The sequence below is a fragment of the Dendrobates tinctorius genome, unplaced genomic scaffold, assembly GCF_039654945.1.
Source record: "Dendrobates tinctorius isolate UK_male_01 unplaced genomic scaffold, ASM3965494v1 ptg000086l, whole genome shotgun sequence".
Lineage (NCBI taxonomy): Eukaryota > Metazoa > Chordata > Amphibia > Anura > Dendrobatidae > Dendrobates > Dendrobates tinctorius.
Window position 1 is genome coordinate 1,604,651 of NW_027361754.1, and position 23,034 is coordinate 1,627,684.

Here is a 23,034-nt window from a genome sequence, read left to right on the forward strand (position 1 = left end):
GCTTCCTGCTGTGTGAGACGAGCGACGCGTGGAGGCGGGCGGGAGGACGCCAGGATCGCTGTGTGTGAAAGGTGAGTATCATGCGCTGCATCGCTGCTGCATCGCTGTGAGATCTGCCTGTGTGACAGCTCACTAGCGATCATTTAGCGATGCACCAGTGATCCTGACCGCGTCGGATCGCTGGCGCATCGCTAAATCTAAAAGGGCCTTAAGAGCGGTGAATCTGTGGAATAGTCACTAGAGTTGAGCGAATTTGATCGGGTCCCTGCTTATTGGCAAGTTATAGCACTTACCTATAAGCTGCAAAGGGAACCAGGATACGTGGAGCATACCGGCTGATCAGCTGTCCGGTGCCGCAGTTGCATGGAGAGCCTGTGTATTGGGAATTTGGTGAATGATGAGAAGCTGCTTCTATCTGTACATGGAGAATTACGTGCATTGTGGTCTTATAGGAGGTGAGGGCCCACCGGGGAATTTACCTCCGCTGTGTGCCGGTCCGAGCCCGATCAGCTTTATACACTGCAGGCTGGAGACGTGACTGATCACATGGTCATGACATCATCAAAGGTCCTTTAGCCCAGATAGCCTGACTCCTCCCATAACGGATCACATGGTCATGACAGGTCCTTCAGCATTGGGATCTGCGCTCTAGTGAGGTGGTTGAGCTGCGGGACATCAGCACAGAGTGGCCGCCCTGCTGCAACACCTCCGGCCCATCCCGGTGAGTGCAGACTGCCTCTCGTCCGCCCCAGACTCCGAATGTGTGGGAGCGTCTGCTGCTCCGGAGTCTGGGGGCGCGGGGTCACCGAGAGCGACCAGGCCGGTACACAGCACAAACGGTGGCGTCTGCTGAGATCAACAATCCGCTCACACACATCCCACACTGAGATGCACACTGCTGAGACACATCCCACACTGAGATACATCCCACACTGAGATACATCCCACACTGAGATACACACACACACACACACACACACACGCTGCCGAAATACATCCCACACTGAGATACACACACACGCTGCCGAGATACATCCCACACTGAGATACATCCCACACTGAGATGCACACTGCTGAGACACATCCCACACTGAGATGCACACTGCTGAGACACATCCCACACTGAGATGCACACTGCTGAGATACATCCCACACTGAGATACATCCCACACTGAGATGCACACTGCTGAGACACATCCCACACTGAGATGCACACTGCTGAGATACATCCCACACTGAGATACATCCCACACTGAGATACATCCCACACTGAGATACATCCCACACTGAGACACATCCCACACTGAGATGCACACTGCTGAGACACATCCCACACTGAGATGCACACTGCTGAGATACATCCCACACTGAGATACATCCCACACTGAGATACATCCCACACTGAGACACATCCCACACTGAGATGCACACTGCTGAGACACATCCCACACTGAGATGCACACTGCTGAGATACATCCCACGCTGAGATACATCCCACACTGAGATGCACACTGCTGAGATACATCCCACACTGAGATGCACACTGCTGAGACACATCCCACACTGAGATGCACACTGCTGAGACACATCCCACACTGAGATGCACACTGCTGAGACACATCCCACACTGAGATGCACACTGCTGAGACACATCCCACACTGAGATACATCCCACACTGAGATGCACACTGCTGAGACACATCCCACACTGAGATGCACACTGCTGAGACACATCCCACACTGAGATGCACACTGCTGAGATACATCCCACACTGAGATACATCCCACACTGAGATGCACACTGCTGAGACACATCCCACACTGAGATGCACACTGCTGAGACACATCCCACACTGAGATGCACACTGCTGAGATACATCCCACACTGAGATACATCCCACACTGAGATACATCCCACACTGAGACACATCCCACACTGAGATGCACACTGCTGAGACACATCCCACACTGAGATGCACACTGCTGAGATACATCCCACACTGAGATACATCCCACACTGAGATACATCCCACACTGAGACACATCCCACACTGAGATGCACACTGCTGAGACACATCCCACACTGAGATGCACACTGCTGAGATACATCCCACGCTGAGATACATCCCACACTGAGATGCACACTGCTGAGATACATCCCACACTGAGATGCACACTGCTGAGACACATCCCACACTGAGATGCACACTGCTGAGACACATCCCACACTGAGATGCACACTGCTGAGACACATCCCACACTGAGATGCACACTGCTGAGACACATCCCACACTGAGATGCACACTGCTGAGACACATCCCACACTGAGATGCACACTGCTGAGACACATCCCACACTGAGATGCACACTGCTGAGATACATCCCACACTGAGATGCACACTGCTGAGACACATCCCACACTGAGATGCACACTGCTGAGACACATCCCACACTGAGATGCACACTGCTGAGACACATCCCACACTGAGATGCACACTGCTGAGACACATCCCACACTGAGATGCACACTGCTGAGACACCTCCCACACTGAGATGCACACTGCTGAGACACCTCCCACACTGAGATGCACACTGCTGAGACACCTCCCACACTGAGATGCACACTGCTGAGACACCTCCCACACTGAGATGCACACTGCTGAGACACCTCCCACACTGAGATGCACACTGCTGAGACACCTCCCACACTGAGATGCACACTGCTGAGACACATCCCACACTGAGATGCACACTGCTGAGACACATCCCACACTGAGATGCACACTGCTGAGACACATCCCACACTGAGATGCACACTGCTGAGACACATCCCACACTGAGATGCACACTGCTGAGACACATCCCACACTGAGATGCACACTGCTGAGACACATCCCACACTGAGATGCACACTGCTGAGACACATCCCACACTGAGATGCACACTGCCGAGACACATCCCACACTGAGATGCACACTGCCGAGACACATCCCACACTGAGATGCACACTGCCGAGACACATCCCACACTGAGATGCACACTGCCGAGACACATCCCACACTGAGATGCACACTGCCGAGACACATCCCACACTGAGATGCACACTGCCGAGACACATCCCACACTGAGATGCACACTGCCGAGACACATCCCACACTGAGATGCACACTGCCGAGACACATCCCACACTGAGATGCACACTGCCGAGACACATCCCACACTGAGATGCACACTGCCGAGACACATCCCACACTGAGATGCACACTGCCGAGACACATCCCACACTGAGATGCACACTGCCGAGACACATCCCACACTGAGATGCACACTGCCGAGACACATCCCACACTGAGATGCACACTGCCGAGACACATCCCACACTGAGATGCACACTGCCGAGACACATCCCACACTGAGATGCACACTGCCGAGACACATCCCACACTGAGATGCACACTGCCGAGACACATCCCACACTGAGATGCACACTGCCGAGACACATCCCACACTGAGATGCACACTGCCGAGACACATCCCACACTGAGATACACACACACTGCCGAGATACATCCCACACTGAGATACACACTGCCGAGATACATCCCACTCTGAGATACACACTGCCGAGATACATCCCACACTGAGATGCACACTGCCGAGATACATCCCACACTGAGATGCACACTGCCGAGACACATCCCACACTGAGATGCACACTGCCGAGACACATCCCACACTGAGATGCACACTGCTGAGACACATCCCACACTGAGATGCACACTGCTGAGACACATCCCACACTGAGATGCACACTGCTGAGACACATCCCACACTGAGATGCACACTGCTGAGACACATCCCACACTGAGATGCACACTGCTGAGATACATCCCACACTGAGATGCACACTGCTGAGACACATCCCACAGAGATGCACACTGCTGAGACACATCCCACACTGAGATGCACACTGCTGAGACACATCCCACACTGAGATACACACACACACACGCTGCCGAGATACATCCCACACTGAGATACACACTGCCGAGATACATCCCACACTGAGATGCACACTGCCGAGATACATCCCACACTGAGATGCACACTGCTGAGACACATCCCACACTGAGATGCACACTGCTGAGACACATCCCACACTGAGATGCACACTGCTGAGACACATCCCACACTGAGATGCACACTGCTGAGACACATCCCACACTGAGATACACACTGCTGAGACACATCCCACACTGAGATACACACACACACGCTGCCGAGATACATCCCACACTGAGATACACACACACACGCTGCCGAGATACATCCCACACTGAGATACACACTGCTGAGACACATCCCACACTGAGATACACACTGCTGAGACACATCACACACTGAGATACACACTGCCGAGACACATCACACACTGAGATACACACACACACACACACACACACACACACACTGCCGAGACACATCACACACTGAGATACACACACATGCTGCCGAGATACATCCCACACTGAGATGCACACTGCTGAGACACATCACACACTGAGATACACACTGCCGAGACACATCACACACTGAGATACACACACTGCCGAGATACATCACACACTGAGATGCACACTGCCGAGACACATCACACACTGAGATGCACACTGCCGAGACACATCACACACTGAGATACACACACACACTGCCGAGATACATCCCACACTGAGATACACACACACACGCTGCCGAGATACATCCCACACTGAGATGCACACTGCTGAGACACATCACACACTGAGATACACACTGCCGAGACACATCACACACTGAGATACACACACACACACACACACACACACACACACACACACACACTGCCGAGATACATCCCACACTGAGATGCACACTGCCGAGACACATCACACACTGAGATACACACTGCCGAGACACATCACACACTGAGATACACACACACTGCCGAGACACATCACACACTGAGATACACACACACTGCCGAGATACATCCCACACTGAGATACACACACACGCTGCCGAGATACATCACACACTGAGATGCACACTGCTGAGACACATCACACACTGAGATGCACACTGCTGAGACACATCACACACTGAGATGCACACTGCTGAGACACATCACACACTGAGATGCACACTGCTGAGACACATCACACACTGAGATGCACACTGCCGAGACACATCACACACTGAGATACACACACACACACTGCCGAGATACGTCCCACGCCGAGATACATCCCACACTGAGATGCATCCCACACTGCCGAGACACATCCCACACTGAGAGACACGCGCACTGCCGAGACACATCCCACACTGAGAGACACAACATCCCTACAGTCCCTATCCCTATTCCCTTTTGTGCACTTGCTTTGGCTAAACTAATGTGTATTTAGTCCTGCCAATAAAGCTTCTTTGAAGTTGATATACCCCCCACTGACATATAGACGCCCCACACATATCCCCCCCCCACACTGACGTACGCTTCCTCACACTGATATACAGCCGCCCCACACTGAGAAACTCCCCACACTGATATACATCCCCCCACACTGCTACTGAGAGACACGATCCGCCCAGATACACCCCGCACTGAGAGAGGAGACACGCGATCCACCGAGATACAACCCCCCCCCGGCACTGAGACACACGATCCATTGGGATAGTACCCCCCCCCCCGCACTGAGACACGCGATCCGCTGAGATAACTCCCCCCCCCCGCACTGAGACATGCAATCCGCTGAGATAACGCCCCCCCTCCGCACTGAGACACGCGATCCGCTGAGATAACGCACCCCCCCGCACTGAGACGCGCGATCCGCTGAGATAACGCACCCCCCCGCACTGAGACGCGCGATCCGCTGAGATAACGCACCCCCCCGCACTGAGACGCGCGATCCGCTGAGATAACGCACCCCCCCGCACTGAGACGCGCGATCCGCTGAGATAACGCACCCCCCCGCACTGAGACGCGCGATCCGCTGAGATAACGCACCCCCCCGCACTGAGACGCGCGATCCGCTGAGATAACGCACCCCCCCGCACTGAGACGCGCGATCCGCTGAGATAACGCACCCCCCCGCACTGAGACGCGCGATCCGCTGAGATAACGCACCCCCCCGCACTGAGACGCGCGATCCGCTGAGATAACGCACCCCCCCGCACTGAGACGCGCGATCCGCTGAGATAACGCACCCCCCCGCACTGAGACGCGCGATCCGCTGAGATAACGCACCCCCCGCACTGAGACGCGCGATCCGCTGAGATAACGCGCCCCCCCCGCACTGAGACGCGCGATCCGCTGAGATAACGCGCCCCCCCCGCACTGAGACGCGCGATCCGCTGAGATAACGCGCCCCCCCCGCACTGAGACGCGCGATCCGCTGAGATAAGGCCCCCCCCCGCACTGACACGCGATCCGCTGAGATAAGGCCCCCCCCCGCACTGACACGCGATCCGCTGAGATAAGGCCCCCCCCCGCACTGACACACGCGATCCGCTGAGATAACCGATAACTCCCCCCGCACTGAGACACGCGATCCGCTGAGATAACCCCCCCGCACTGAGACACGCGATCCGCTGAGATAACAACCCCCCCGCACTGAGACACGCGATCCGCTGAGATAACGACCCCCCGCACTGACACACGCGATCCGCTGAGATAACCGATAACCCCCCCCCGCACTGAGACACGTGATCCGCTGAGATAACCGATAACCCCCCCCGCACTGAGACACGTGATCCGCTGAGATAACCGATAACCCCCCCCGCACTGAGACACGCGATCCGCTGAGATAACGACCCCCCGCACTGACACACGCGATCCGCTGAGATAACCGATAACCCCCCCCCTTGCACTGACACACGCGATCCGCTGAGATAACCGATAACCCCCCCCTTGCACTGACACACGCGATCCGCTGAGATAACCGATAACTCCCCCCGCACTGAGACACGCGATCCGCTGAGATAACCCCCCCCCGCACTGAGACACGCGATCCGCTGAGATAACCCCCCCCCGCACTGAGACACGCGATCCGCTGAGATAACCCCCCCCGCACTGAGACACGCGATCCGCTGAGATAACCCCCCCGCACTGAGACACACGATCCGCTGAGATAACGATAACCCCACCCGCACTGAGACACGCGATCCGCTGAGATAACGCCCCCCCGCACTGACACGCAATCTGCTGAAATAACCGATAACCCCCCCCGCACTGAGACACGCGATCCGCCGAGATAACGCCCCCCGCACTGAGACACGCGATCCGCCGAGATAACGCCCCCCGCACTGAGACACGCGATCCGCCGAGATAACGCCCCCCGCACTGAGACACGCGATCCGCCGAGATAACGCCCCCCGCACTGAGACACGCGATCCGCCGAGATAACGCCCCCCGCACTGAGACACGCGATCCGCCGAGATAACGCCCCCCGCACTGAGACACGCGATCCGCCGAGATAACGCCCCCCGCACTGAGACACGCGATCCGCCGAGATAACGCCCCCCGCACTGAGACACGCGATCCGCCGAGATAACGCCCCCCGCACTGAGACACGCGATCCGCCGAGATAACGCCCCCCGCACTGAGACACGCGATCCGCCGAGATAACGCCCCCCGCACTGAGACACGCGATCCGCCGAGATAACGCCCCCCGCACTGAGACACGCGATCCGCCGAGATAACGCCCCCCGCACTGAGACACGCGATCCGCCGAGATAACGCCCCCCGCACTGAGACACGCGATCCGCCGAGATAACGCCCCCCGCACTGAGACACGCGATCCGCCGAGATAACGCCCCCCGCACTGAGACACGCGATCCGCCGAGATAACGCCCCCCGCACTGAGACACGCGATCCGCCGAGATAACGCCCCCCGCACTGAGACACGCGATCCGCCGAGATAACGCCCCCCGCACTGAGACACGCGATCCGCCGAGATAACGCCCCCCGCACTGAGACACGCGATCCGCCGAGATAACGCCCCCCGCACTGAGACACGCGATCCGCCGAGATAACGCCCCCCGCACTGAGACACGCGATCCGCCGAGATAACGCCCCCCGCACTGAGACACGCGATCCGCCGAGATAACGCCCCCCGCACTGAGACACGCGATCCGCCGAGATAACGCCCCCAGCACTGAGACACGCGATCCGCCGAGATAACGCCCCCCGCACTGAGACACGCGATCCGCCGAGATAACGCCCCCCGCACTGAGACACGCGATCCGCCGAGATAACGCCCCCCGCACTGAGACACGCGATCCGCCGAGATAACGCCCCCCGCACTGAGACACGCGATCCGCCGAGATAACGCCCCCCGCACTGAGACACGCGATCCGCCGAGATAACGCCCCCCGCACTGAGACACGCGATCCGCCGAGATAACGCCCCCCGCACTGAGACACGCGATCCGCCGAGATAACGCCCCCCGCACTGAGACACGCGATCCGCCGAGATAACGCCCCCCGCACTGAGACACGCGATCCGCCGAGATAACGCCCCCCGCACTGAGACACGCGATCCGCCGAGATAACGCCCCCCGCACTGAGACACGCGATCCGCCGAGATAACGCCCCCCGCACTGAGACACGCGATCCGCCGAGATAACGCCCCCCGCACTGAGACACGCGATCCGCCGAGATAACGCCCCCCGCACTGAGACACGCGATCCGCCGAGATAACGCCCCCCGCACTGAGACACGCGATCCGCCGAGATAACGCCCCCCGCACTGAGACACGCGATCCGCCGAGATAACGCCCCCCGCACTGAGACACGCGATCCGCCGAGATAACGCCCCCCGCACTGAGACACGCGATCCGCCGAGATAACGCCCCCCGCACTGAGACACGCGATCCGCCGAGATAACGCCCCCCGCACTGAGACACGCGATCCGCCGAGATAACGCCCCCCGCACTGAGACACGCGATCCGCCGAGATAACGCCCCCCGCACTGAGACACGCGATCCGCCGAGATAACGCCCCCCGCACTGAGACACGCGATCCGCCGAGATAACGCCCCCCGCACTGAGACACGCGATCCGCCGAGATAACGCCCCCCGCACTGAGACACGCGATCCGCCGAGATAACGCCCCCCGCACTGAGACACGCGATCCGCCGAGATAACGCCCCCCGCACTGAGACACGCGATCCGCCGAGATAACGCCCCCCGCACTGAGACACGCGATCCGCCGAGATAACGCCCCCCGCACTGAGACACGCGATCCGCCGAGATAACGCCCCCCGCACTGAGACACGCGATCCGCCGAGATAACGCCCCCCGCACTGAGACACGCGATCCGCCGAGATAACGCCCCCCGCACTGAGACACGCGATCCGCCGAGATAACGCCCCCCGCACTGAGACACGCGATCCGCCGAGATAACGCCCCCCGCACTGAGACACGCGATCCGCCGAGATAACGCCCCCCGCACTGAGACACGCGATCCGCCGAGATAACGCCCCCCGCACTGAGACACGCGATCCGCCGAGATAACGCCCCCCGCACTGAGACACGCGATCCGCCGAGATAACGCCCCCCGCACTGAGACACGCGATCCGCCGAGATAACGCCCCCCGCACTGAGACACGCGATCCGCCGAGATAACGCCCCCCGCACTGAGACACGCGATCCGCCGAGATAACGCCCCCCGCACTGAGACACGCGATCCGCCGAGATAACGCCCCCCGCACTGAGACACGCGATCCGCCGAGATAACGCCCCCCGCACTGAGACACGCGATCCGCCGAGATAACGCCCCCCGCACTGAGACACGCGATCCGCCGAGATAACGCCCCCCGCACTGAGACACGCGATCCGCCGAGATAACGCCCCCCGCACTGAGACACGCGATCCGCCGAGATAACGCCCCCCGCACTGAGACACGCGATCCGCCGAGATAACGCCCCCCGCACTGAGACACGCGATCCGCCGAGATAACGCCCCCCGCACTGAGACACGCGATCCGCCGAGATAACGCCCCCCGCACTGAGACACGCGATCCGCCGAGATAACGCCCCCCGCACTGAGACACGCGATCCGCCGAGATAACGCCCCCCGCACTGAGACACGCGATCCGCCGAGATAACGCCCCCCGCACTGAGACACGCGATCCGCCGAGATAACGCCCCCCGCACTGAGACACGCGATCCGCCGAGATAACGCCCCCCGCACTGAGACACGCGATCCGCCGAGATAACGCCCCCCGCACTGAGACACGCGATCCGCCGAGATAACGCCCCCCGCACTGAGACACGCGATCCGCCGAGATAACGCCCCCCGCACTGAGACACGCGATCCGCCGAGATAACGCCCCCCGCACTGAGACACGCGATCCGCCGAGATAACGCCCCCCGCACTGAGACACGCGATCCGCCGAGATAACGCCCCCCGCACTGAGACACGCGATCCGCCGAGATAACGCCCCCCGCACTGAGACACGCGATCCGCCGAGATAACGCCCCCCGCACTGAGACACGCGATCCGCCGAGATAACGCCCCCCGCACTGAGACACGCGATCCGCCGAGATAACGCCCCCCGCACTGAGACACGCGATCCGCCGAGATAAACGCCCCCCCGCACTGAGACACGCGATCCGCCGAGATAAACGCCCCCCCGCACTGAGACACGCGATCCGCCGAGATAAACCCCCCCCCCGCACTGAGACACGCGATCCGCCGAGATAAACCCCCCCCCCGCACTGAGACACGCGATCCGCTGAGATAGGGGCCCCCCCCCCCCCGCACTGAGACACGTCACCTGCTACTAAGCTGTAACTCACTGTGATGCACACTGCTGTGCCAACCCCATCCACCACTGAGATACGTGGTTTTCTGAGTTTCACCCATATCTGAGATACACTTTGTGCTGGGGTACGCCCTGCATCCGCTGACTGCAGATTTTCTTCTCAGGACTGTCTGTGGATGTGGAGCAGCCGGTCTGACGTCTCCGGGAATGCTCGCTATGTGATCGGACTCTTCTGATCTCCGATTTCTCAGGATGAATCCGGCGTTCGGCTCACATTCTTCATACTTCGAGGCCAAGATGAAGAGCAAGAAACGGAGCCACAATGAGAAATACCGTCTGAAGTGTCTGCGGCTGCGGAGAATGGCGAAGGCGATGATCTTTGTGAGTTACCAACGTCCTGCACTAGTCCTCTGCTGGAAGCTCCTGATTTCTGCTCCTGGGAAAGCTGGATGACAGGATTTGTGTGTGTTATCCCTAGCAAATCATCACTACATCTTTCAGATTCTGAGCCTTCGGAAAGCTGAATGGTAAGCACAGTGGGGGTTGTAGTAGCGTCCATGTAGTAAATCTGCCGCTGCCGATACATTGGTTCAGATCAGCCATCACCCAGCTTTCCCAGGATCAGATAAAAGTAAGAAGTGCTGACTACATCCTGTGACCGGAGATGACGACTGAGGATTTTATAATTTGTGTCAACTCTTTGTATTTTATCGATAATGTTTTTTTTCCGTCCATGTTCTGTGATTTTCAGGAGAACGCAGCGCTGTGTGATGAAATCGCACGGATGGAAAGCAAATTTACTAAAGCGAAGGAGGAGCGGAGGTAACGGCCGCAAACAGCGCTCAGGGCATAGAATCTGCCGGTAGTTGTCCAGATGGTTTGTTACAATGTATCCGTCTGCAGTGACGGTGGTTTGCTCACAGAGGATTGTGCGGATACATTGTTACAAACTGATACGCCAGGACGGATCAACATAAAGGTTCCATTCACTGATGGCAAGCAGAGATTTTCAGAATGATAATGGAAAACCGTCTATATTATATAAATGTATCAGTGGGGTCGTCCCACAATGACGGTGTATCACCGACACTCAAAAATACACTGCTGACCCCTTCAGTCACAGGAGTGGGACCCCAGTTGTAGGGAGCGAAGGTCAAGCGTGTACAATACAAAGTGCTGCCTCTACCAGTCCCATAGACCATGAATAGCAGTGCATGGGCGCAGAGGTGTATCTAGGTTTTCTGGCACCCTGGGCAAGAATTCAGTTTGGTGCCTCTCCAGCACATATGCAACTTGCACACTTAGACATGTACCGACAAGCTGTTCTTCCTAATGCTCTCAATGTTCAGTGAGAAACTGAGCGAAGCAGGAAAAGAAGCTCCTTGTCACAGGACCATAAGTATGAAAATCGCATATGAGTGACGCGGCCATGTGATGACTGATGGAACCTGCAGAGCTGAATCTTTGACAGTGAGGATATTACACGCTGTTAGGATCGGCTACAGAGCTTCATTTTATAATTAAAGGGTGCATCTAGGTTTGAGATAAAAATCTGTCATTCTATGTGACTGCAGCCTTCTGATTTCTCACAGCTCATGCACTGCACCCTTTCAGGATTCTTTCTTGCCGTTGGCAAGAGTGGACGGTCATGTGAGCACAAGTATGTGCTTTTTATCCTTCTGGCCACAGTCCGACTAGACTTGCCCAGCCTCACTTTATTCATTTTCATTGAATGAGGCCACTCATGTCTAGTTAGCATGTGACTGCGTATATGACAATTGCCGGCTTTGGAGAATCCTGACAGCATTCAGTGAGCACTGTGAGAATTCAGAAGTCTGCAGACACACAGAATGACTGCAGACTCAGCACAAACCTGGCCGAGCTCTTTAATGCTCCTAACATGAGAATTAGTCAGTATTCTAAATAATATTTACATCCAGGTACCTTATAGATGACGTGGTCTTTGGAGTCGTTCTCTTTCTTTTCTTCATCTTGTCCAGCTCATCTCTGCAGACTTCGATCTTCTCCAGTTGTCTTCAGCACATCCCCACACGATGCCCTTAAAGATAAAAATATCTGCCTACACTGAGCCCCTGAATAAATAATTACCCCTCGCTATATTCCCTGCACAAAATATAACCCCATGCCGTCCCTCTTATGGTACATGCTCTCCACATCTCTTTCCATACTGGGCCCTACCTTCACACTGTCCTCTAACACTCTGCCCAGTCTCTATACTCGTGGTATAAATCCACCACGCTCCACACACAATAAACAACACATACAGAATAAATCACACACACACTCACTCTGAATAAATTCCCCCCAACATACATCTGCGGTGTTTTCAGCTCCTAAGCCACAGGAGCACTTAGCACCTCTCTCTTCTGCATGCCGACTAGTGACATCAGCAGTGTTGTCACATGACCTGATCACACTGCTGGGGTTTCTGTGACCCGGCGGTCAGAGAGCTACAGTTGTCCTCCTGGCTGTAAGAGTACAGTTGATCCCTGGGAGCCGGTGCACTGCAGTTTCTCTGTGCCAGCTGTCAGCTTGACCGCCAGCTCAGAGAACTGCCGACTCCCAGTCCAAGGGGCAGCAGAATGCAGTTGACGGGGCAGACACTACAGACCGCTGCATTAGGCGGCCCAAGTGATCCCCACACCCCACCGGCTGAGCCCGGGGCACATGACTCTCCTGCCCCCCCACCCCTAGATACGTACGCCTCTGCATGGGTGACTGCACCACGACTCTCATGACTGCTGGGACCTCCTGTTTTAATGGACAGGTGTTACATTGTCATTGCGGGATACCCCCCCCCCCCCCAACATATAATCCTGACCTCCGGACGGCAGTAGAATAATGCTGGGTTCTGGATTATCAGAAGTTCTGGATTACCAGATGGTAGAATATAGGAGATTCAATGTATGGATCTGACTTGTTATATTTTATGGTTGCAGATTTTTATTAAAGAGGCTCCTGCAGCTGCAGGCTCTGAGCGAGGACGACCTGGCCGGGACACACAGCTCCGGCTTATCTCTCAGCTTTGACATGTCCGGACTGAGCGATGGGAACCTGGAGATGAACCTGAGCGGTGCGGCGGACGATGGCGCGGCAAAAAAGATGAAGAAAGAACGCAGAGAAAAGGGCAAAGAAAACAAAGCAGAAGGCAAGTAACGCAATGCGAGGGGGAATTCACGCACGTCAGAGTCGCTGCAGATTTTGCCTATACTAGTAAAGTCCACAGCTGATTAGGACGGGGTTTGTGGGGAATGTCCTACAAGTGTCATTCACATGACAGCGAGTATGCTGCGTGTGTGACGCAGGCAGATTTACTGTGCATATATACCAAGGTCAGTGATGGAATGATCCTCATGGTTACATCAAGGCCATTCTTCCAAGAAGACTGCGAAAATGTCTATTTCAGGATGATCCAATGTTGGAATCACTGATACCCAGTGTTATAGAAAATGCATGACCTCCCAGCAGTGCAGAATATTTCAGTAGTGCCGGATCCTCCCGGCAGCACAGAGTATTTCAGTAGTGCCGGATCCTCCCGGCAGCACAGAGTATTTCAGTAGTGCTTGATCCTCCCGGCAGCGCAGAGTATTTCCGTAGTGCCGGATCCTCCCGGCAGCGCAGAGTATTTCTGTAGTGCTTGATCCTCCCGGCAGCGCAGAGTATTTCAGTAGTGCTGGATCCTCCCGGCAGCGCAGAGTATTTCAGTAGTGCTGGATCCTCCCGGCAGCGCAGAGTATTTCTGTAGTGCTTGATCCTCCCGGCAGCGCAGAGTATTTCAGTAGTGCTTGATCCTCCCGGCAGCGCAGAGTATTTCTGTAGTGCTTGATCCTCCCGGCAGCGCAGAGTATTTCAGTAGTTCCTGATCCTCCCAGTAGTGCAGAGTATTTCAGTAGTGCCGGATCCTCCCAGTAGTGCAGAGTATTGCAGTAGTGCCGGATCCTCCCGGCAGCAGAGTATTTCAGTAGTGCCAGATCCTCCCGGCAGCCCAGAGTATTTCAGTAGTGCTTGATCCTCCCGGCAGCGCAGAGTATTTCTGTAGTGCTTGATCCTCCCGGCAGCGCAGAGTATTTCAGTAGTTCCTGATCCTCCCAGTAGTGCAGAGTATTTCAGTAGTGCCGGATCCTCCCAGTAGTGCAGAGTATTGCAGTAGTGCCGGATCCTCCCGGCAGCAGAGTATTTCAGTAGTGCCAGATCCTCCCGGCAGCCCAGAGTATTTCAGTAGTGCCAGATCCTCCCGGCAGCCCAGAGTATTTCAGTAGTGCCTGATCCTCCCAGTAGTGCAGAGTATTTCAGTAGTGCCTGATCCTCCCAGTAGTGCAGAGTATTTCAGTAGTGCCGGATCCTCCCAGTAGTGCAGAGTATTGCAGTAGTGCCGGATCCTCCCGGCAGCAGAGTATTTCAGTAGTGCCAGATCCTCCCGGCAGCCCAGAGTATTTCAGTAGTGCCTGATCCTCCAAGTAGTGCAGAGTATTTCAGTAGTGCCTGATCCTCCCAGTAGTGCAGAGTATTTCAGTAGTGCCTGATCCTCCCAGTAGTGCAGAGTATTTCAGTAGTGCCTGATCCTCCCAGTAGTGCAGAGTATTTCAGTAGTGCTGGATCCTCCCGGCAGCGCAGAGTATTTCAGTAGTGCCGGATCCTCCCGGCAGCGCAGAGTATTTCAGTAGTGCCGGATCTTCCCGGCAGCGCAGAGTATTTCAGTAGTGCCGGATCTTCCCGGCAGCACAGAGTATTTCAGTAGTGCTGGATACTCCCAGCAGCGCAGAGTATTTCAGTAGTGCCGGATCCTCCCGGCAGCGCAGAGTATTTCAGTAGTGCCGGATCTTCCCGGCAGCGCAGAGTATTTCAGTAGTGCCGGATCTTCCCGGCAGCACAGAGTATTTCAGTAGTGCTGGATACTCCCAGCAGCACAGAGTATTTCAGTAGTGCTTTGCCCTCTAATAAGGATGGACGGTTTCTCTACTTTTTGCAGTTATGAAGAAACTCTCTAAGAAGAAGAGGGTGAGTGAAGGAGCGACGCGCCGGTGGGTGCAGCCGATCCTCCTGGACCCCTCAGGTCGCCCTGTCTTCCCCATTGTTTTGGATGGTTTGACGGTTTACAGTCTGGGAGAGGTGAGGAACGTCCCCACAGGTTTCCCGCTAAACTTGCAGCCAAGTTAAGGTTTTTTTGCAACTCCCAGCATGCCCTGACTGCAACAGTCTGCTGGGGGTTGTAGTTGTCTTATGGGTGTATATAATAAACATATGGATTTATTATAATAACTGATACATTACTTTCACAGATCGTATCCGACCGCAGTAGCTTCCATGACAAGGCGGCCATTTATCCGGTCGGCTTCTGCAGCACCAGAGTGTATGTCAGCATGAAGAGCCCAGACCAGAAGTGTCTGTATACCTGTCAGATAAAAGATGGCTGGTCTAGGCCCAAGGTCAGCACTCCTGCCGGGCGAGGGTTACTATTAGCGCTAGCCTGTCAATGGATTTGTGTTCTTCTCTGCTATGCTTTACACTGCAGCACTGCTTGCTCAGACTGGCTGCTCTGTATAAGCTCAAACTCAGAAGGAAATCCGTATCTGGAGAATCTGACTTCTTATAGGACAGGAAATCATAAACTACAAGTGACTAGACCGCCTGCGAGGTGTCGGACTGACAGGACTTGATGTTCTCGGACACTGATTGATCTCCTCTCTTGTCATAGTTTGAGATTGTCCCTGAAGATGATCCTCAGAACTCCATCATTGCCAACTCCGCCGCAGACTGTCACGCTGCTCTCCTGAAAAGCATTGGTGCGATGCGGTAAGTGGAGCAGTGTGTGGGCCCAGCATCATGTCCTACACTTGTCACCTTCAGAGCTGCATTCACAATTGTGCAACTTCCTGCGAGATCTAAATGCTGTGGTGCATTGTAGTAGTGTGTGCACCAGGGGCCGTACATCATGGCTTATTCTGCAGCCACTTGCAGAGCTGCAGTAACCATGATAACAGCTGCAAATATAAACCCTGGGAGCAGAATTGTGACTGCAGCTCTGGATGTGACCTGTAGATGAGGACTATAGTGAAGTTTGTGTACATCATACGCAGCTCTCACAGATCTGTCCAGCTTTTAATTGCGTTAATTACGGGCATTGTCTCGCCATCAGTGTTGGGTGAGTGTGCTTGGCTGCTCCATACTCCAGTACTGCGTGGTGCTCGGGTCCCTGTAATAAGCTCATTTAATATTGAAGCTTTTATCTTTCCTCAGGGGACACATTATCGCTGCCCAGGAGAATGCGGGGGAATACTTCTTCGGGTTCACGCACCCCACGATACAGAACTTAATACAGAGCTGCCCAGGCGCACGGAAATGTGTGAGGTGAGGATACCGTGTATGTATAGATTGTATACAGAGGGGAGAATAAGTATTTGATACTCTGCCGATTTGCACATTTTCCCCCCTACAAAGAGTGGAGAGGTCTGTAATTTTTCTAGTAGGTACACTTCTCCTGTGAGAGAGGGAATCTACAAATAAAGTCCAGAAGATCACATTGTATGATTTTTATATATGGTAAATTGCATTTTATTGCATGAAATAAATATTTGGTCACCGACCAACCAGCAAGAATTCTGGCTCTCACAGACCTGTTAGTTTTTCTGTAAGAAGCCTCCTACTCTGCACTCATTACCTGGATTAATTGCATCTGTTTAACCTCGTTACCTGTATAAAAGGCACCTGTCCACACACTCAATCACACCAACCTCTCCACCAAGACCAAAGATCTTTGTAAGGACACAAGGGACAAAATTGTACACCTGCACAAGACTGGGATAGGTCACAGGACAATAGGCAAGCAGCTTGGTGAGAAGGCAACAATTATTAGAAAATGGAAGAAACACAAGATGAATGTCAATCTTCCTTGGTCTTGACTCCATGCAAGATCTTGCCTCGTGGGTTAAGGATGATTTTGAGAAATGTCAGGAATCAGCTCAGAACTACACGGGAGGACCTGGTCAATGACCTGAAGAGAGCTGGGACCAATGTCTCAAACATTACCATTAGTAACACACTACGCTGTCATTGATTAAAATCCTGCAGGGCACGCGTGATCCCCCTTCTCACACCAGCACATGTCCAGGCCCGTTTGTAGTTTGCCAGTGACCATCTGGATGATCAAGAGGAGACATGGGAGAAGGTCATGTGGCCAAATGAGAACAAAATAAAACTTTTTGGTATCAACTCCACTCGCCGTGTTTGGAGGAAGAAGGATGAGTACAACCCCAAGGACATCATCCCAACTGTGAATCATGGTGGGGGGAAATATCATACTTTGGGGGTGCTTTTCTGCAAAGGGGACAAGATAACTGCACTGTGTTGAAGGAAGGATGGCTGGGGTCATGTATCGTGAGATTTTGGCCAACAACCTCCTTCCCTCAGTAAGAGTATTGAAGATGGGTCATGGCTGGGCCTTCCAGCATGGCAATGCCCCGAAACACACAGCCAGGGCAACTCTAAGGAGTGGCTCCATAAGAAGCATTTCATGGTCCTGGAGTGACCCAGCCAGTCTCCAGACCTGAACCCAATTGAAAATCTTTGGAGGGAGCTGAAACTTAATGTTTGCCAAAGACAGCCTGAAAGATCTGGAGAATAGCTGTATGGTGGATGGGGCCGAAAGTCCCAGCTGCAGTGTGTGCAAACCTAGTCAAGAACTACAGGAAACATCTGACCTCCTGTAATTGCAAACAAATGTTTCTGTACCAAATAGTTCTGTTTTTCTATTGTATCAAATACTTATTTCATGCAATAAAATGCAAATTAATGATGTAACAATCATACAATGTGAATTTCTGGACTTTATTTTTTAGATTCTTTCTCTCACAGGTAAAGTGTATCTACCATAAAAATTACAGACCTCTCCATTCTTTGTAGGTGGGAAATCCTTTAAAATCAGCCGAGTATCAAATACTTATTTGACCCACTGTATAATGTGTGAGGACGCAGTGTGTTATATGTACAGTATATACCGTGTATAGTGTGTGAGGTGACGGTGTATACATATATACGGGGCTACAGTCACTTCTCCTTCTATATCGCAGCTACGAGTGGGTGAAATTTGAGGTGTGGAAGCCGGGAGACGGACTGATGCCTCAGGAGGTGTCGGAGAAGAGCCCGGCCATAAACTTCGAGGCTTTCCAGAGACAATCGCTCACAGATGTCAAACCAGACGCCGTCCTGACAGGTAAAGGCAAACAAAGAAAAAAGAACAATATGATGTCCATGAGTAATATACAAAAGTGCAAATGTTTATTGAAGGATCCGAACAGGTAACAACTGCTCATCTGCAATGAATATAATATCCTGCACCACTGCCCTGTAATACGATGTGATATCACGGCTCCTCTTATATTATCCTGTACTGTAATAAGATGTGATAGCACCGCTCCTCTTGTATCACTCTGTACTGTAATAAGATGTGATAGCACCGCTCCTCTTGTATCACTCTGTACTGTAATAAGATGGGATATCACCACTCCTCTTATGATTCTGTCCATTACATTTAGTATACATATGTATTGTGCATATAGTGGTGTGAAAAAGCATTTGCCTTTTCCTGATTCCCAATTCTTTTGCATGTTTGTCACACTTATATTTCAGATCAATAAACAAATGTAAATATTAGACAAAGATAACACAAGTAATCACAAAATGCAGTTTTTAAATGAAGGTCTTTATTATTAAGGGAAAAAGAAATCCAAAACTACAGGGTCCTGTGTGAAAAATTACTCCCACCCCTCCCTTAAAACATAAATTAACTGTGGTTTATTGCGTCTTTGGGAAGCTGAGATCACATTCCCTAGCCACACTCAGGCCTGATGACTGCCACACCTGTTCTCAATCAAGTAATCACTTAAATAGGACCTGCCTGACAAAGTGAAGTAGAACAAAAACTCAAACACTAGACATCATGCTGCCATCAAAAGAAATTCTGGAACAAATGAGAAACAAAGTAATTGAGATCTATCAGTATGGAAAAGGTTATAAAGGAATTCTAAAGCTTTGGGACTCCAGCAAAGCACAGTGAGAGCCATTATCCACAAATGGTGAAAACATGGAACAGTAGTGAACCTTCCCAGGAGTGGCCAGCTGACCAAAATAACCTCAAGAGCGCAGTGACTACTCAATCAAAAGGTCACAAAAGATCCCACAACAAGATCCAAAGTACTGCAGGCCTCACTTGCCTCAGTTAAAGTCAGTGTTCATGACTCCACCATAAGAAAGAGACTTGGAAAAAATAGCCTGCATGGCAGAGCTACAAGACAAAAACCACTGCAGAGCGCAATAAGAACATAAAAGCTTGTCTCCGTTTTGCCAGAAAACGTCTTGATGATCCCCAAGACTTTGGGGTGAATACTCTGTGGACTGACGAGACAAAAGTGCAACTTTTTGGAAGGTGTATGTCCCATTACATCTGGCATAGAAGTAACACAGCATTTCCGAAAAGGAACATAACACCAACAGTAAAATATGATGGTGTAGTGTGATGGTCTGGGTCTGTTCTGCTGATCAGGACCTGGAAGACTTGCTGTGGTAAATGGGACCATGAATTCTGTATCCCTAAAATTCCTGAAGGAAAATGTCCATCTGTCTGTTTGTGACCTCAAGCTGAAGCGCAGTTGGGATATGCAGCAGGACAATGATCCAATACATACCAGCAAGATAACCTTTGAATGTCTTAGGCCTGTTTCACATTTCCGTTTCTTGCCGGAAGGCCAAATCCGCCAGAGCTGTTAAAAACTGATCCGCTGCCGTTGTGGGCCAAACGGTCGTCACTGTATCCGTGTTGTGTACGGACTCCGGAGTCGGCATGTGGGCGAAATTTAAAGGAACCGCGGGAGAGAGAGATTTTTTTTTTTTTCGGCGCTTCCAGAATGGTATTTAGGGCTAATATGCTCGGCAGGGGAAATCTGCACATGCGCACTATAAAATAGCAGACCATCGCTGCAAAAAACGTTGCATCATCCGTCTCTTCCGCCCAGGAGACGCTAAAATTTTCACGAATTCGTAAAAAAAAACACGGATCTGACGGATGAACATCAGTCAAAATCCGCCGCAAATGCAAGTCTATGGGGGAAAAAAGCGGATCCGCCAAAAAATGGGCGGATCCGTTTTTTCCTAAAAGTGGCGGATTTTGACACGTCAAAAAAAAAAAAAAAAAAAAAAATGTGAAACAGGCCTTATGAAAAACAAAATTAAGACTTTGGAGTAGCCTAGTCAAAGTCCTGACCTTAATCTGATTGAGATGCTGTGGCATGACCTTAAAAAGGCGGTTCATGATCGGAAGCCCTCCAATTTGCCTGAATAACAATTCAGCAAAGATGAGTGGCCAAAATTCCTCGAGCGTTGTAAATTACTCATTGCCAGTTATCACAAACGCTTGATTGCAGTTCTTGCTGCTAAGAATGGCCCAACCAGTTATTAGGTTTAGGGGACAATCACTTTGTCACACAGGACCCTGTAGGTTTGGATTTCTTTTTCCCTTAATAATAAGGACTTTAATTTATAAACTGCATTTTGTGACTACTTGTGTTAATCTTTGTCTAATATTTACATTTTGTTTTGTGATCGGAAATATTTAAGTGTGATAAACATGCAAAAGAACAGGAAAGTGGTGAACACTTTTTCACACAACTGTATATCTATCACTAGTGTTTTCTTCCTGTATTGCAGGGACATTAGATCTTCCGGAGATCCACGCCGCACACGATTATATCTCCACCTATCAGATGTTTCTGGCTCCATCGCAGCTTTCCCGGGACATCCGGCACCTGAAGTCTCCCCCCGGACACCAGTACAGTGCACCGGGGTCTCCAGAATGACAGCGCTAGATGAATCGGTCAGCCGTAATATTACAATATAAGACTCTTCAACCCCTATGAACCAGAGGAGCCCAGTCTCCACATTACTCCACAGATGTCCTGCGGTATCAGGCAGCAGGTCCAGTGCGCCGCTCTTGGCGGCTTCCAGGGACCCGACTTATTTTCTGTCCAGAATCACCTGGATCCTCATCCTTCCTGGACAGTTTTGGCAGGCTGATCCTCTGTATACCGCGAGCACCCTACAAGAGGCACCGGGGGGGGCCACCCCACCACTAATGTGGAGTGTCCGACAGCCCCGTCAGGCTTTGGATTCTCACTTTTAACTACAAGAACTGACAATATCCCCTCCCCCTACAGGCGCCATTGTCATGTCAGCTGGCAGTGGTATTAATGTTATGGCATACCAGTGTATGTCCTATTTATTACGAGTGATTACAGAGGTGTTGTTACAGTTTGTCATGTACGGCCGCTTTGTCCCTTTTCTGTAGATTCTCTTTGGTACATTTCTTAGAAATAGACGATAAAATCTGCCAAGTTTCCGGTCATTGTTATCATTTGTGACTTCAAACTCGCAGCTGTCTGAACAACTACAAGTCCCAGCATGCCATGACAGCGGTCTGCAGTAAATTTCCGGGTGCAATGGTGGAGTGGTGTGAGAATATTATAGGACTGGTCCAGTCTGACATACAAATGCCTCACTGGGGGGGTCCTAAGTTATCAGAGGCCATGAGGGTCTCCTGGTTAGCATCAGGGCTCTGGAGTCGTGGAGTCGGAGCTCATTTTGGTGGAGTCGGTATAAAATGGTCCGACTCCTAAAATATATAATAAATTGGGTACAGTTGTTCAATGCAGAATGTGCTGAATATTTTTTCATAGGAATTTGGGAAAGTTATGAAATGTCCTATAAATGGCTGTTCTATTCCTGATCTAAGGCTACATTCACACACAGCATTTTTGCTGCGTTTTTTGAGGATACGTTTTTCAGCTGCAACAGTAGATCAGCTTTTTAAAAAAACCGCATCACCTGAAAGGTTTTTGAGCTCATAGATAATGTTTTCAATAGCAAAAGCAGATTAGAAATCTGCTTTATCTATCCATTTATCCATATCTGTCTGTCTATATCTTATTTGTACCAAAAAGAATGAAAGCCGGGTAGCACACAGACTAACACTCCTTTTTTTTTTTTTTTTTTTTTTTTTAGCACCAGTCAGGTACACCTCATAGCTACCCAAAAGAACGCCCAGGACAGGCATTGCTCGTCTTCAATAACACATCAAGATCAATTGATAGTTGGAATAAATAGACTGCATTCACCACATCTTAAGGTGCAGGCTTTATTTTCAAGTGTAGGGGTGTGCAGTATA

At 52.5% G+C, this 23,034-nt stretch overlaps 1 protein-coding gene across 1 annotated transcript; it reads left to right on the forward strand.

Annotated features, from left to right (window-relative positions):
- The first annotated feature begins 574 nt into the window (after window positions 1-574).
- TBRG1 (transforming growth factor beta regulator 1) lies at window positions 575-22,209 on the forward strand. The gene is made up of 10 exons (XM_073584869.1): window positions 575-721; window positions 10,967-11,183; window positions 11,554-11,624; window positions 13,763-13,971; window positions 15,793-15,932; window positions 16,103-16,249; window positions 16,519-16,616; window positions 17,061-17,171; window positions 18,890-19,032; window positions 21,522-22,209. The coding sequence occupies exons 2-10, from the start codon at window positions 11,055-11,057 to the stop codon at window positions 21,668-21,670; spliced, it is 1,197 nt and encodes a 398-aa protein (XP_073440970.1). The 5' UTR covers window positions 575-721; window positions 10,967-11,054; the 3' UTR covers window positions 21,671-22,209.
- Window positions 22,210-23,034: the final 825 nt, after the last annotated feature.

Coding starts and splice junctions, on each gene's coding strand:
- TBRG1 (XM_073584869.1), top strand. CDS start 11,055: ATGAATCCGGCGTTCGGCTCACATTCTTCATACTTCGAGGCCAAGATG. Junction 15,933..16,102: donor CGGTTTACAGTCTGGGAGAG/GTGAGGAACGTC, acceptor TTACTTTCACAG/ATCGTATCCGACCGCAGTAG. Junction 16,617..17,060: donor AAAAGCATTGGTGCGATGCG/GTAAGTGGAGCA, acceptor ATCTTTCCTCAG/GGGACACATTATCGCTGCCC.